The sequence below is a fragment of the Dreissena polymorpha genome, chromosome 1, assembly GCF_020536995.1.
Source record: "Dreissena polymorpha isolate Duluth1 chromosome 1, UMN_Dpol_1.0, whole genome shotgun sequence".
Taxonomy (NCBI): Eukaryota; Metazoa; Mollusca; class Bivalvia; order Myida; family Dreissenidae; genus Dreissena; species Dreissena polymorpha.
In genome coordinates, this window is record NC_068355.1 from 126,599,540 (window position 1) to 126,614,775 (window position 15,236).

Sequence of the window (15,236 nt, forward strand, 5' to 3'; positions counted from 1 at the left end):
ATGCAGCGTTTTGCTGGCACGCACAACACCGTTATCAGGCTCTGTACGGAAATACCAGAGAAACTTGGCTTAACACCGGCAATGCTCAAACCTCTCATAGAAAATGATACACTGGAGTCGGCGATAAAGAAAAAGCGTCTTTTTATAATAGACCACTCAATTCTACGGAATTGTCCAACGATCAAAGAGACTGTTGTTTGCTCTCCTATAGCATTGTTTTACCGACGGAATGACAACAAAATAGTTCCCATCGCCATTCAGCTGTTCCAAGACAAAGCCCACGATAACCCAGTCTTTCTACCTTCCGATCCCAAATACACGTGGATCCTTGCGAAAATGTGGTTCAACAATGCAGACACCTGCGTTCATCAAGCAAACACCCATCTTGGATACACGCACATCGTTATGGAGGGATTTGAAGTATCCATAAATCGAAATCTCTCCAAGGCACACCCGATGTTTAAAATAATGGCACCGCACTTCATGTATCTGATGACAATCAACTATCTTGCTTTAGATATCTTGCTCGGGGAAGGTCAATTTATGAACACAGTCGTTTCTGTGGGTACGGAAGGAGCCTACGAGTTGATCAGGCGTTACCGAACCAAATGGAGGCTCAACGTTGAAGGAACGCTCCCGGCGGACCTAAAAGAGCGAGGTGTAGACAGCACAGATGTAGTTCCTGACTATCCCTTTCGGGATGATTCGCTGCTGACGTACAACGCAATCCTACAATACGTAACAGACTACGTTCACCTCTACTATCCATCCGATAAGGAGTTGAGTGAAGATAATGAGACACAGAACTGGCGGGCAGACCTGGAGAGACCAATACATGATGGTGGCCTTGGTATTCTTGGTGTTGAAGGGGTCGACGGGAGATTTACATCACGTGAACAACCGATTCAAGTAGTCACGAGCATTATCTACACGTGTAGCGCGGGTCACGCGGCAGCGAACTTCAAGCAGTACGACGAATACGCATACCCTATGAATTACCCGTCAATGCTTTGCGGAAAGCCACCTAGCGACAGAGGAAGCCGTTCCGAGGTTGACGTCATACAAACCATTCAACCCCGCTTGAATCACTACCAAGTGATGACGATATTGAAAGTCCTAAGTGATCATTCATTCGGGAACCAACTGGTTGATTTCGACCAACGGTACATCTATGACCCGAAAGCGATGCATATTGTGAAGAAGTTTAGAGCCGATCTGTGTAAGATTCATAGAAAAATCCAAAAACGGAACATGGAAAGAGAAATCCCGTATGATTACATGGATCCACTTGTAATACCCAATTCTATCAATATTTTAGTACTTTGAACAAACAACGTACTTTATGTATCCAATCTGAATATCCAACTATCTCAATGTTTAAGTAATTTGTACAAATAACCTTCTTTATATATTCAATTGTAATACCCAATTCTATTAATATTTGACTACTTTGTACAAACAGCATACTTTGTGTGAACAGTAAGATGTGTGATCTGCGGATTCCGGGATCAGTGCCTGAAAGCCAGTGCAAGATTGATTTGTACAATCATTCGTGTTGATATCTTTTATACATTTTAACCAAATATCAGAATATTATTTCACTTGATTCTACTTTATTAAAAGCTATCTAGCATTCCTTGTAACGCTTTGCATTGCTGCTATATCATGTATATCTTTCTTTGTTAATGAGTATGGGACTGTACTGCAGACCAGTTTTTGTATAAGTGATACAGGGCTATAAATATATGTCTGAATTTTGTCATTGTTTCGCATACATGTGCTCGTTTATTGGTTCTAAATAATTTTTAATTGTGTTGCATTTTCGTCGCATGCCATTATTTCCTTTATTGAATGACTGAACGTTAAAAGTATAGCTTCTTAAATATGTATATTAAATTGTTGTTGTTTGTCAAATTGATATATTTGATTGAAATCATGATATACCATTTCATGTTAGCAAATTGTGTGCTTCAATGTAAACTAATCACGCTTAATTAAGAATGTTTAATGGTCAAATGTTTGTTTCAATATGACATTGAAATTATGTGCTTTGTTTCCTTGGGTTGGTTTATATTTACTTTTTCATATATTGTCTATATATATTATTCTGCCTTTTATATAAACTAAATCTTTAAATTACCTTTATGATTTCTTAATTGAATGGTTGTTGTTTTGATGTTATCTTCGAAAGGTTAAGAAAAGTAATATGATATCAGATTGAAAGGCCAAATGAATTCGACATTTATGACTTAAACTGCGGAGTAGAAATACCATTAGATTTACTAGCACATATCTTATCACTTCAAAGATTGATTTTTAAGCCATGTCCGAACGCGAACTTTACTTTCGAATTAAAATATGGTACCAGTTAGAGTAATAATCTGCATATGATTATTTTCATTATATGTATTCACAATACTGCATTAGAGGTAGCCCTAAGTTCTTAGATGCGATTGGAACCAGTCGATCCTCGAACTTGCAGTTGTTTCAATCACATTACTTTCTGAAATATTCAGACATTGGCTTGCTTTTTTTACGTATTGCGAAGACTTAAGATCTAAAACTTGCTATTTATTTGCTCTATTCCATTGGCGAGTTGTTTTAAAACAGCACTGTCCTTGCAATTTGTAAATTTAATAGAATGAACAAATATTGATAAAAGCATAATGACAAAACAGAAGCGAACGCAATTGTTCTATCATGTTTGACCACTTGGACCCATTGGATTTGTATCAAGCCCGTTTGAGTTTAAGCATTCTCAGCTAATGTCAAGATCAATTGTCAGGATACGCTTTAAAATCCCAGATTGATTTGATTGCAAATCTCTTTAATTCAGTCACACCAGCTGGAGCAGTTGCTCTGCTCCCACTTTCATTCATAAACAGCTCGGTATGATCATGCCTATATTATATAAATTTGACGCTATTAAATAGGATTTACAATTAATTTGTTTTTTCAACTTAACAATAATATATGTTTAATACTTCTATTTTAATAAGAAAAACTAAGAAAAAATACGTTGTCAACATAAAATGTTCGTTAAAAACAAAGAACATAAAGTATGAGATGCATATTATCTTAAAATTCCCTAATAGCGTAATACAATTTTGTATGGAAATCAACGACATGATTTTCAGGAGGTTGTCTTTAGCAAATATAGCATTAATTCTCAGACAATAACTAGCAAGTCTCTTAGAGTCAGATATTGGCTTAATTAATGGAATATAAACATAATACAATGTTATTGATGGTAATTTGGCGATTCCGGGTGTCGGTAAGATACATTGTTTACATACTAAAGAATAAGAAACATGTACCTAGCACTGATATTTAAACGATCACATAGGTCGTTGTAAAAAAATCATTATCAAAGTTGATCCAATAATGATATATGTCTTTATTATATGTATTTTATAATTCAATGTTGGGGAGGGTGGTAAAGATATGAAGAATTGAAGTATAAAAATAGACAGACTGACATACCGACAGATATACAGACAAACAGAAAGATGGTCGGTCAGCCAGCTGATCAGCCAGTCAGCCAGCGACCAGCCAGTCAGCAAGCCAGTCAGCCAGATAGCCAGCAAGCCAGCCAGCAAGCAAGCCAGCCAGCAAGCCAGCCAGCAAGCTAGCAAGCCAGCAAGCCAGCAAGCCAGCTAGCCAGCGAGACAGCGAGACAGCAAGCCAGCCAGCCAGCGAGCCAGCCGATCAGCCAGCCAGCCAGCGAGACAGCCAGTCAGCCTGACAGCCTGACAGCCAGCGAGCGAGCGAGCCAGCCAACATGCCAGCCAGCCAGCAAACCAGCCAAGCAGCCAGCTAGAGAAAACAAGTCCACATACCTTACCGCTATTTTTTGGATATGTAAGACAGTCAAGCTCAGGTCACATATTGCGTGAGAAAACAATCGGATTGAACAGGGTTTTATGTTTTAACGCGAGCGACTTCGTAGGTTTTTGAAAGTGAATGCTTCGAGCTTAAACCACAGCAAATTGATCAGTTTCCACAGTGTATGCATTTTTAAACTCGGTTTTAAAAATTAATAATACGAAGTCCTTATTGTTGTCTTTTTGCCAATAATTTTAACGATAATTGGAAAAAATAAATGATAAATTCATGCAAAATTCACATCTCTTGTTCATGTTGTCTACGAACAATTTTAACAATTATTTATAGATTATAATACAATGCACCTTTTCAAAGAACAACATTTCAACAGGTTAGGTAATACAATCAAAATATTACTCCCGTAACAGGGAAACAGGGAAACTTTCCTGATCCGCGGTCATATTACATGTTGTCCTCACTATCGACACAAGTAGCGTGTTTTTTATCAATTCGAAAATAAACCCTTTCGCTTTTGACATTTACGTGATGATGGTGAATCAAAAGTTGAAAATAAAAGTATGTCTTAGTTGTGCAAGAAGCGCAAATCTACCAACGACATTATTTAAATAGACAGGATCCTATAAAATCAATTTAACCGAGTATTTTGAACGTTTTACAGTTGTGTGATGTTTCTTCATCTGGTGAAGGTTACCTTTAAGTGTTGCATTAACGTTGACTACACATACATGTATTCCAAACAGGTTATTTATCTTAAAAAGAAACCTACTATTCCCACGGTTGTAAGATTCACCTACTTTTCGTAACCGTAATTATCAGTTGTATCTGGCCATATAACTAAAATTTCCACAAAGCACTTTAATTAACGACATAATAATTGGTTTTGGGATAGACGGGGTAGTGAGAACGGAATATATGTTTTAAAAAAAAGATTTATATAACGCAAGTGTTTTGTAGCCTTCTTGGCGCTGCATATTAATAACTTTATATACTAGCATTAACTGTTTTTATTTAGAATTCAATAACCACGCGATTACCACGTTTTTTAAGGCGTATACGAATGATGCATGATAGTCTGAATAAGTCCCAATAAGTCAGCGATATTTCAGAGTATGTATTACCTTGGATAATTTATACAGTATGATGGTCAACAATTATGTGAGCGAGGACTTGTAGAAAAAAACATTTCTGTTATGTCTTTTGACGAATGTCTGACCTTGTATCTTGTTTTTACTATTACTCAGTGTATCGTACAATTTAAAACTAACCATGTGTATACAACTTGTCTCACCCCCACTTGCCATAAGCCATAATGTCTAAAGTCACACCTTCAGGTATAAATGTTAAAATGTTTGTTAAACACATTCCATATTTGGAACTCTTTGGGGTCGACCTGATTTGCATTTATGCTCGACAGTTCTTGGCACACTTTAAAAAGAGTATATATTAGTATAGAAGAGTAACTTAAGTAAAAATGTATCCAAAGTGTGCTATACAATAAATATTAACAACTTAAGTCTGAAACATTAAAAAGCCAAACTAACACTTAGCTTTTGTAATCATACAGGGGTTTGGAAAATACACATTGTTATAATAGATTTTGCTTCTATTAACAATATATCTAGGGGATATTTAGATACATATTTTAAAGTATTTTGTAACCAATATTCCTTTAAATTTGTAACCAGTGTTCCCATTTTAGTGAATCAGGGTTGATAATTTCGAAACTAATTTCAAAGAGTCAACATAAGTAAAGCCCCTTCAGCTGTTTGATGAATGTACAAGTTCTTGACATTTGAATATTGGCGTACAAAATAAAGTAAATTACAATCAAATAAGTTATAAGTTATTATATACGCAAAACATAAACTGTCAGCCGACGAAACTTACCAAAGGGAGAGCTAAGACCTCTCCTTCGCCAGGGGAGGCACTTGATCCTACTAACGACCATCATCTAAGAAAAAATACCACGGAGTACAAGTTCATCATCAACATAATCATCGTAACAATCCTGAATGATTTCCAACTTGCATCCACATATTTTCAAACTTAAGTTGTCAAAGCAATTAACATTACATTTCAAAGAAATATCCCTGGTGGACGTTTACGAACGTATAAGGTATCGTCAAAACCTGGGTGGCGACGTTTCTAGAGATTCGTTATTCCTATATACTCTGAAAACGTATTCTTAACTCAAACACACACATAAAATATAAATATTAAACACGTATTCCTCATTTATACTTCATAATATCGGTAATATATTTACACGACTGTTTTTTTCTTTCAAATATTACTAATCAAAATTAAAAAAACAATATATGGATTTAAAAGATCTACATATTTTCTTTTGTATCACACCCCATGTTTTTCTGTATAACCATTTATGTCTGAAGAATCTATAAAGTGATTCTTATCATATGATTCATTTTGCGAAACATAAATTATCAAAAGAGGTATAAATGGCATTTGCATTTAAATTCAACATAATAGTTATCCTCTATCTTTCTTGTTGTTGAAAGAATACTTCTTATTTTCTATAAAATGTACTAAAGACGGTTAACCTATTTTTTTCTATTTTAATAACAATAATTGTTTTGAGCAAACTTTATTGAAGAAAAACTTACTGTTCAATTTCGTACGTTTGTCATTTATCTCCCCATGGAACAGAGATAAATGTTCCGCGGTAGTATAATGGTGGAGTTTGGATGATGAATGCATAGGCTGTGTAGGGCCTCTCTCATTTCTTGCATGTATTTTATACTACTTCTTTGAGGTCTGTATATGGCTGCAGCGATGATTTTGTTTATTCCCTCTGCATTCTATACTGGCTACTGTTAGTTCGTGTTTGTCTCGACTCGATCGTCAATTAATTTAATCATTGCATTTGGTATCGATCTATATAATGTATCTTATGTAAATATGCAGCCTAAATAAAAAAATCTAAGTGTCGAAATGTAAACACTATTTAGGTTCTATTGTCCTACGGTAAATGAACAGGTCTGAGACATTTTTCCTAATATCCTTAAGTAGATCTTTTAATATAGTTTTTGCGGCATTATAAATTGCGTCGAAACCTCATATTAGCGTAAAACACGTTTTAACGACAGAGTGTGTCAATTAAAATACGTAGTTGCAACACGTTGTTCATCTAAATATTCAGACGACGCTTTCGTTTTTTTTCAATGATTGAATAACAAACAATAATTGTATCTCGTTAAATGGAAGCGAACTATAACACTCATTAAAAAAAGATAACCAAGAGTCGCCGGAGTTAGTTTTCTTAACTTGAACATGCCTCTAAAGAGTGTGTATTGGAAATGTCCGAATTTTCCAAAATACATGTAATTCAGGACCATTAGCTAAATAATTCCATTTTTATATTTTGTGAAATTCTTTATTTTCCCTAAAACTAATTTTGAACATGAATCACTAGCAGGCGTTTCTTTTTAGCGGTCAGCCGACTGGGAAGTCAGCATAAATATGTATGCTTTTGTTAAGCAAACTAATTTTCTTCAGCAATTCAATTGAAACTGCATATACATACATTAAATCCACGAAATGTGGAAATGACGCTGCTTTTGCCCAAACGAAACCTATCAAAAATGTCGTAAGAACTGGCCTAAATTTATAAGAGGAATGTTTTTGTTTGGTCTCAGTGTTCAACAATTCCTTCAAAGTAGAACATATCAAGTGGTTTTTAAATAAGAAATGCGTCCGTTCAATAACCCTTTTATTGCAGCGAATTGCAATAGAACCATAATTAAGTTGAAACATTTGCAACGTTCACAAGGTGGCTCTATTGACGTGTATTTAGTGTACGTGTGTTTGTTCTGTATTTGTGCATTTTGCATGGACAATTTAAGTTTTGCCACACACTTTCAAATTTGGCTGCTAGCCATACATAACATATACTATGCTATTAAAGTTTTATATTGTGCTATTGCAGGTAAAGTTTCACTTTGTTGATGATTGTTTCCGACGGCTTACGTTTGTAACATACGGGTTGTGTGTACTTTCAAATAATGGATGAAGACACACATTATAATACGATACCGCAAACATATGTAATCATCTCTGAAAATTCAGAGAACTGTATCTGCTCCTGGTGTTATGTCTATTTATAAAGAGGCACAGTACAGACGTAAGATGTCTTCTCAATAACTCATAATATGATGGGGTGCTCTCAAAAGTGCATTTAAGTAATTGCCGAAATCATCAATTAGCCAAAACGATATCATTTATGGCGCATAATAGTGCTTATGAAGTACAACAATTGCCATGTTCTGAACAACTCAACAATATTCGTATGTTAATTTGAGCCTGGGTCTGGTAAAACTGGGCTTTATGCATGCGCGTAAAATGTTGTGCATGTGTTGTTTGTCTCTGTGCTCGGCAATTCCTTTCCATATTTAAGACGTGACATTGGACCATCAATGTAAACGTCATTTGTCATGGTTAATAACAAATAATTATGCTGAAAACATACGTGTCTTCGGTCAGGAAATAAAAAAAACATTTTCAAATCTGTTAATGGTGTCAGGGGAAACAGCAAGAGGTTTCTTAATGGACTGGGTCCATGAACTTTCCCTTGTATTTCGCCAATTAAGTCATTTAAAGTTATATATAAGGCTGTGTTGTTGTCGGTGATAATACCAATGTGGGAACTTAACAAGCATTAACATCATCTTTCAACGACATTCCCTAGAATATTATATCCATTTGAGGTCATTTGTGGACAGCGAATCGCAACGGAACCATAATTAAATTGAAACCTCCACAAGGTGGCTCTATATGTAAGCCGCCTTATATTCAGTGTATGTGTGTTTTTTCTGTATGTGTGCATCTTGGCTGGACAATTTAAGGTTTGCCACACACTTTGAAATATGGTTGCTAGCCATAGTTCATACATAAGATATACAGTTCTATAAAAGTGTATATATTGTGATATCGCAAGTAAAGTTTCACTTTGTTGATGATTGTGTTTCCGACGGCGTACGTTTGCAACATACGAGTTGTATTTAATTTCAAACAAATGGATGAAGACAAACATAAGAATACGATTCCGCCCCCAAATATGTTATCATCTCTGAAAATTCAGAGACATTCATCTTCTCCCGGCGTAATGTCTATTTATAAACAGGCAAAGTACACATGTAAGATGCCTAATCAATAGCTCATTATACGATGTGGATCTTTCAAAATCATTAAAATGTATTAAAGAAATAGCCGAATGCATCAAATAGCCAAATTAATACCATTAATAGCGCATAATAGTTCGTAGAAAGTACAACAATTGCCATGTTCTGGACAACTCAACAATATTCTTTTGTTAATTTGAGTCTGGTTTTGGAAAAACTAGGCTTAATGTATGTGCGTAAAATGTTATCTCAGAATATCCTGTGCAGTACGCTTGAACAATGAACATGTGTTGGACAGAGATACGCATCGTTAAAGGTTTGAAACCCCTTCAAATATTGCAGTGATATTATAAATAGAGAAATGGAAATCCTTCTTCATTAAATGGTACTAGCGATATATGTATCTATTAAAAATAAATATAAATATATTTTCTTTGCAATAGGCTGTATTCAAGAATGGTCTTAAAGTTGGGCGAATTTGCTTGTATAGTAGGCGTATATCGTACTCATAAACTAGTGATGCAAATGTTGTAAATTAGTTGTCAATTTATGCCGAATTTTACTTAACCCTTCTATTATTTTTCTAACACCACCTATTTACAAAACTCTTTAGGACTTAAATTTAAATATGCTATTAAATGACAACATTTCGAAATCTTTAATGTTCCTTTATTTTAGAGCCTTTTTCCATTTGTATTTTTTCCCTTTAGTTAGTGTTAGTGATGTATTACTTGTACATGTATTCTGACATCTCCATTTGTCCATAATGTTATGAGATAGTGGTTTCACATTTAAGATCTGTTTCCAGTCTCTTTTAACGTGCTTGTAGTTCTGCTTTGTCAAATGCTTGAGAACTGTCAGATTGTTAAGAAATTGATAATTTGTCATTTAAGACCTCGCGCAATAGTGATACATATTTTCTATTGCTGACGCATCTGGAGTTTCACTGAGTTTATCGTTACGTTACTGACGGTATATGGCAATACAATGACCTGTCAAAGTGTTTTGGAGATGTTTCAGTGTTTTTAGCATTTATTTATTACGCACACCCATTAGCTCTTGTTCCAAATATTCAATTACCTAATGTTAATGTGTTTCCTTAACCTGATTTCATAGTGTATTGTCCCTTTGTTTTTCTGTCTATTAGATATTACATTTTTGTAGATATAAAATATCAGCAATATTCTTCTGCCGTATGAATATTTGAAATGTGATTTCTTATCCAAACAGTCATATATTACCTATTTTTATATACTGAATATTATAAATATTCAATTGTAGTATGAATATTTTAGATTAGATTACTTATGTTTACATTTGTTTCATTTAAAAACATCTTATAACTTAAACGCATTCGCCTGAAATCGACCATATCGTTCATAAATGGAATATTCTTAAAGAGGAAAACTAGTGCAGGCTAAAATACATTTTAAATAAAGTATAATGAATTAATAATCTTGGTAATCTAGACGTTAACCAAATTCCATTAATATATGCTATTAATTGTTAATATTGTTGCAAATACTTTGAATATAAACGACCAAGTTAAAATATGTGATGTATTATAACAAGCGAGTTTTTTTAAATCGATTAATATCAAATCGTCCGTTGTTAATAGAAGTGACTTTTTTTTGCATTTTATGGTGATATTAAAATTTCATAGACAAATTTTAAATTGCATTGGTTATATTTTCACACAATAAGGAGTACTTTCAATGGGAAGCATTGGTTTAACAAATACCTATTATATTTGTTTTATGTCAAAGACGAAATACTAGACTATTCAGGCCAATTTAATATTTAATACTTAATATACGAAGATAATGCAATACTCTGTCTATTAGGTGTTATTTTTCGCTATATTTCACACATCGGTACTATCTTCGTTTTCATGTGAAGAACCAGCCATTAGTTTCTTTGTTTAAGTTCCATAGAACTTTACTTAAGGGGGGATCGAAACCTCTATATCGCCAGGCGTGCAATATATCCACAAAAGGCAACGACGTCTTCTGAGTTAAATTCCTTTTCTATATACGTTGGAAAGTATGTTCTCTTCAGAAAGGTTGCGACTTCATCATTTATTGTATTTGGACCTGATATTTTGATGAATTATGATAAAGCGCTGAATTCATTTGTTGGAAAGCTTTGTTGTCGGTCCAACTTGAAGTCGAATGTTGCTGTTTAAAAAAAATATTTTCATTCATCTGGAAAAGATTTGAATGTAATATTGTGATATACTCTCTTAAAATTGCACACACATATTTCACAAAAATGAAACAGTTATTTCATAACGTGTTCAGTGATGATTTGTTTAAATGCCAGGAAAACTACCTATGTTAGTAAAGGGCGTTTTTTCGTAGTTGTGGATGAAACGCATTTTAATTTTACCAAAGTTCAAAGTTTATAGGCCATCCGGAAAGCTCTTGTGGCAAAATACATTTACACAAAATACATATGGCCATGACATGAATTCATACAATACAACAAATAACTATATAAACAGATATGAAAAATCAATAAACATATAGTGGGTATGACTATATAACACTGTTTGTGAGTTAACATGCGAATATTTAAGAACTAGATTATATAAGTTTTCACATCTAAGTTTGAAATGCATTTCAAGTAAAATTAACTAAGCTATTTATAAAACGTTAGTTGCCACACTGTGAACAAGTCTAATGGTAATTCGGTAATTTTGCAGCGCTCTATTGATGGCAATGAATTAAACAAACATCGATCGGTCCACACATATTTGAACAACCACCTAGCCGTTTGATCAAATGCACCAAAACACATGACCTACGGCGTCGTTATATGTACATTTTAAAAACTAACATCTGCATTTATTTTTATTTTATTTTATTTTTTTTGCGAGGGGGGGGGGGTCGAGGGATTTTTAATTTTGTAAATATCTATAATACATTTCAATTTATATCCATCTTTTCAAGATTCCAATGAATTACACATAATACTTTATGTGATCTGTACAAAATGATTGTACAAACATCGCCGTAAACCTATGATAATATGACAAGAGATTGCCAAGCAATATGGTCCCCTACCGGTGAAACTCCACCATTGTCAGAAGTTTATTTTTTTAATTTTTTATTTGTTGCCATAGCAACCAGAATTATTGACGTAGGAACAAAATTAAATGACGTGCATTATCTTCCTATTGCCATCTATCCATGTTTTAAGTTTCATGAACAAAATGTTAAGTACTTTTAAAATTATTGCAGGATCCAGAAAAGTGTGACGGACAGACTGACAGACAGACAGACAGACAGACAGACAGACAGACAGACAGACAGACAGACAGACAGACAGACAGACAGAGCGCAAACCATAAGTCCCCTCCTGTTTCAACGGTAGGGGACAATAAATGCTTCTACAAAATATGTACAACATTTTTTAAGTGCCATGCAAAACACGAATTTGTCTCTCGGGTAACACAAAGCTCAGGCCAGGATCTATATTTACCAACCAATTGTTATAATTAAGTCTAACAAAAAAAGCATATTCCTTATGATGCAATAATCAGAAACTGATTTACATTTTGTGGAAACTTGGCAATCTTTATCAACGTATTCTTCGTGTTTTAAATGACTGACATGCTCACCAGTGGTTGCCTGTATATGTTATATCCATGGACGTATTATTTTGGTTCTATTTTATAGTATTAAGTCTAAGTATGGGTTGATGAGTACGGGCTCTGGTTCCACATCATTATGTCATCCTTTATGTCACATTTGTCAAGAAAACATGTTTATATAAATTGTTTCATCAGAACACGTTACACATACAACGTGACAATAAAACACTAATTTTTACTTTAACGTTTTGTTTACAGATGTACTTTTTTCTTTCATTTTGTTTTTTTCTAAATATTGTTTCCGGGAGTATAAAGTTTTATTTCATATTGGAAAAAATGTTTGAATAAAACAACAGGCTGCCTACCATTATCCATCAAAGCATTTTGTTTTGTTATTGTATTTACTGTGGTTAACATTGATTTGATGTCACTCTATTTAAATTCCTTGCTGTTCCATTGAATACATAAATTAATTTTAGCGATGCTTCAATTGGAAGCCGATTGCGTAGGAAACATTAAGTAAGACAACATGCGAGTCTTTCATTCAAACTTACTTTGCGAGTAATGTATTGATGTCGAAAAGGTCAGTATCCCGGAAGGCGTATGTCTAGATGCAATATGTCAGGTTGGTGCACGGACTGTCATTGAGGACATATGTAATGAACAATAATTATTATAATTATAATAATAATAATAATAATAATAATAATTATTATTATTATTATTATTATTATTATTATTATTTTTATTATCTAGATTGTCCTTGATCAAATTTCAATGTCATTTATGTTTTTTTTGCAGTACAAATTCGTATCCATATTTAAGAAGTGTTGTTGTATATATATATGATTTGAAATGGAACTGATTGGAAATTTACAGAGGGAATGCATTCTCTCTGTAAATTTCCAATCAGTTCCATTCCAAATGATTTGCCACGCAGTTTGTGCTTCAAAAGAACACATTTCGTAGATACATGTGTTTCTTTTCTGCACAGATTTATTGGGTCCATTTCCAAGCAATAGCTGCACGAGGAAGATAAGGGAAGAAGGAAAGCTTTGATTATTATTGAATTAATTTCCATCTGTATTTGTATTTGTTTCAACAACACAGAATTGTCTTCTGAGATTTGTTTGATTTTCGGGGTGGTCTCAGATCATGTTTAATAATGCCATTATTCATATTTTGTTTATGCTCGTACAAATGATAATATACACGCACGTTTTCTTGCATTCGTTTCTTGTTATCTATGAGTATTTGCGCGTGCGATTATATGTTGTCATTTATTACATATTATTAGTGTGATCATATATTGCATGAAGGTACATGCGAGATGCAAGTACATGTTGCTTGACGGGTAATGCTGTTAACACTAGTCTGATCTTGAAAGTACATAGGTTTCGATCCCCCCCCCTTTTAGTTTAAGACTATGGACAAAACAATTAAAATTTGGTACTTGTTTTTTGTACTTCATGTTTAAGATAAAATATTTCATCAATATAACCATAAAATTCACAATATTATTACAGTCTATTGATTTCAATGAGTTAATTCCGAAACTTACATTTAAGAAAGATAGTTTAACGTTTAGTTGATGTTGTTCAAGAAAAGATATTAATTGATTCCAAACAGGCTGGATGTGTTTGCACTCCCAGAAAAGATGTTCTATAGTTTCAATATTTTCACTGCAGAAGTCACACAGATTTGAGTTAGATAATTTGCATTTAAAGAGATATTTATTTGTAGCTATAATTCTATGGATGTATTTATATTGAAAATTTCTCAGTGTGCTTTCAATAGTTGCTTTATATGGCATGGTAAATATGTCTTTCCAATTAAGTTCATTTTCTCCAAAAAGGACTTGCCATTTATTTTGGATTTTGGAGTTTTCTGTAGGGTTTTTAATTTGTAGTGAGTAAAATATTTTATTTGTTTTGTTTTTTCTTCCAAGTATGTTTTCTACAAATGTTGTTTGAGTACATGGTGTATTATTTGTATTGATTTCAGATTTAATATGTATGGGTATGCTTTTGATTAGTGTGTAGTATTTCAGAAAATTATTTGAAGGTATTCCGTATATGTAGCATATTTTATCAAAAGAGAAGAAATCCTTAATTCTGTAGTCATATAATTGGTCGACATATTTAATGCTTCGTTCAAACCAATCTTTATAGAAAAACGTCTTATTGTTTGAAGTTATGTCTTTATTGTTCCATAAAATAGTTTTACTGCTGTTTTGGGTTTCTAGATTATGAGTGACATCACTCCATGCTGATAGAACATCAGACAGAAATATGTTTTCGTTTGCAATTTCATGTAGGATAGTATTGTTGATGTTACATTCAAAGAGTAAAGAGTCACCATATTTTTTTAGGATTTTCTGGTAGAATAATTTCCATTTACTCGTATTGGTACTATCTAGGTATCTTTTAACCCAGCTGCATTTGATTGCATTCAAGAATGAGTCAATGTTCGTTAATTGGATACCTCCATTTTCTACAGATTGAATTAACTGAGTTCGTTTTATTTTATCAGGCTTACCGTCCCATATGAAATTAAATATTGCTGATTTTATATCGTTAATAACATCATTTGGTGGATTTGGGAGGACTGTTAATACATAAATTAGTTTAGGAAGTGCAAACGTTTTCAATACTGTG

At 33.5% G+C, this 15,236-nt stretch overlaps 1 protein-coding gene across 1 annotated transcript; it reads left to right on the plus strand.

The window, feature by feature from the left end:
• LOC127850057 (polyunsaturated fatty acid lipoxygenase ALOX8-like) lies at nt 1-3,660 on the plus strand. The gene is made up of 2 exons (XM_052382827.1): nt 1-1,290; nt 3,490-3,660. The coding sequence occupies exons 1-2, from the start codon at nt 1-3 to the stop codon at nt 3,658-3,660; spliced, it is 1,461 nt and encodes a 486-aa protein (XP_052238787.1).
• The last annotated feature ends 11,576 nt before the right edge of the window (nt 3,661-15,236 follow it).

Coding starts and splice junctions, on each gene's coding strand:
- LOC127850057 (XM_052382827.1), top strand. CDS start 1: ATGCAGCGTTTTGCTGGCACGCACAACACCGTTATCAGGCTCTGTACG. Junction 1,291..3,489: donor ATGATTACATGGATCCACTT/GTAATACCCAAT, acceptor ACATACCGACAG/ATATACAGACAAACAGAAAG.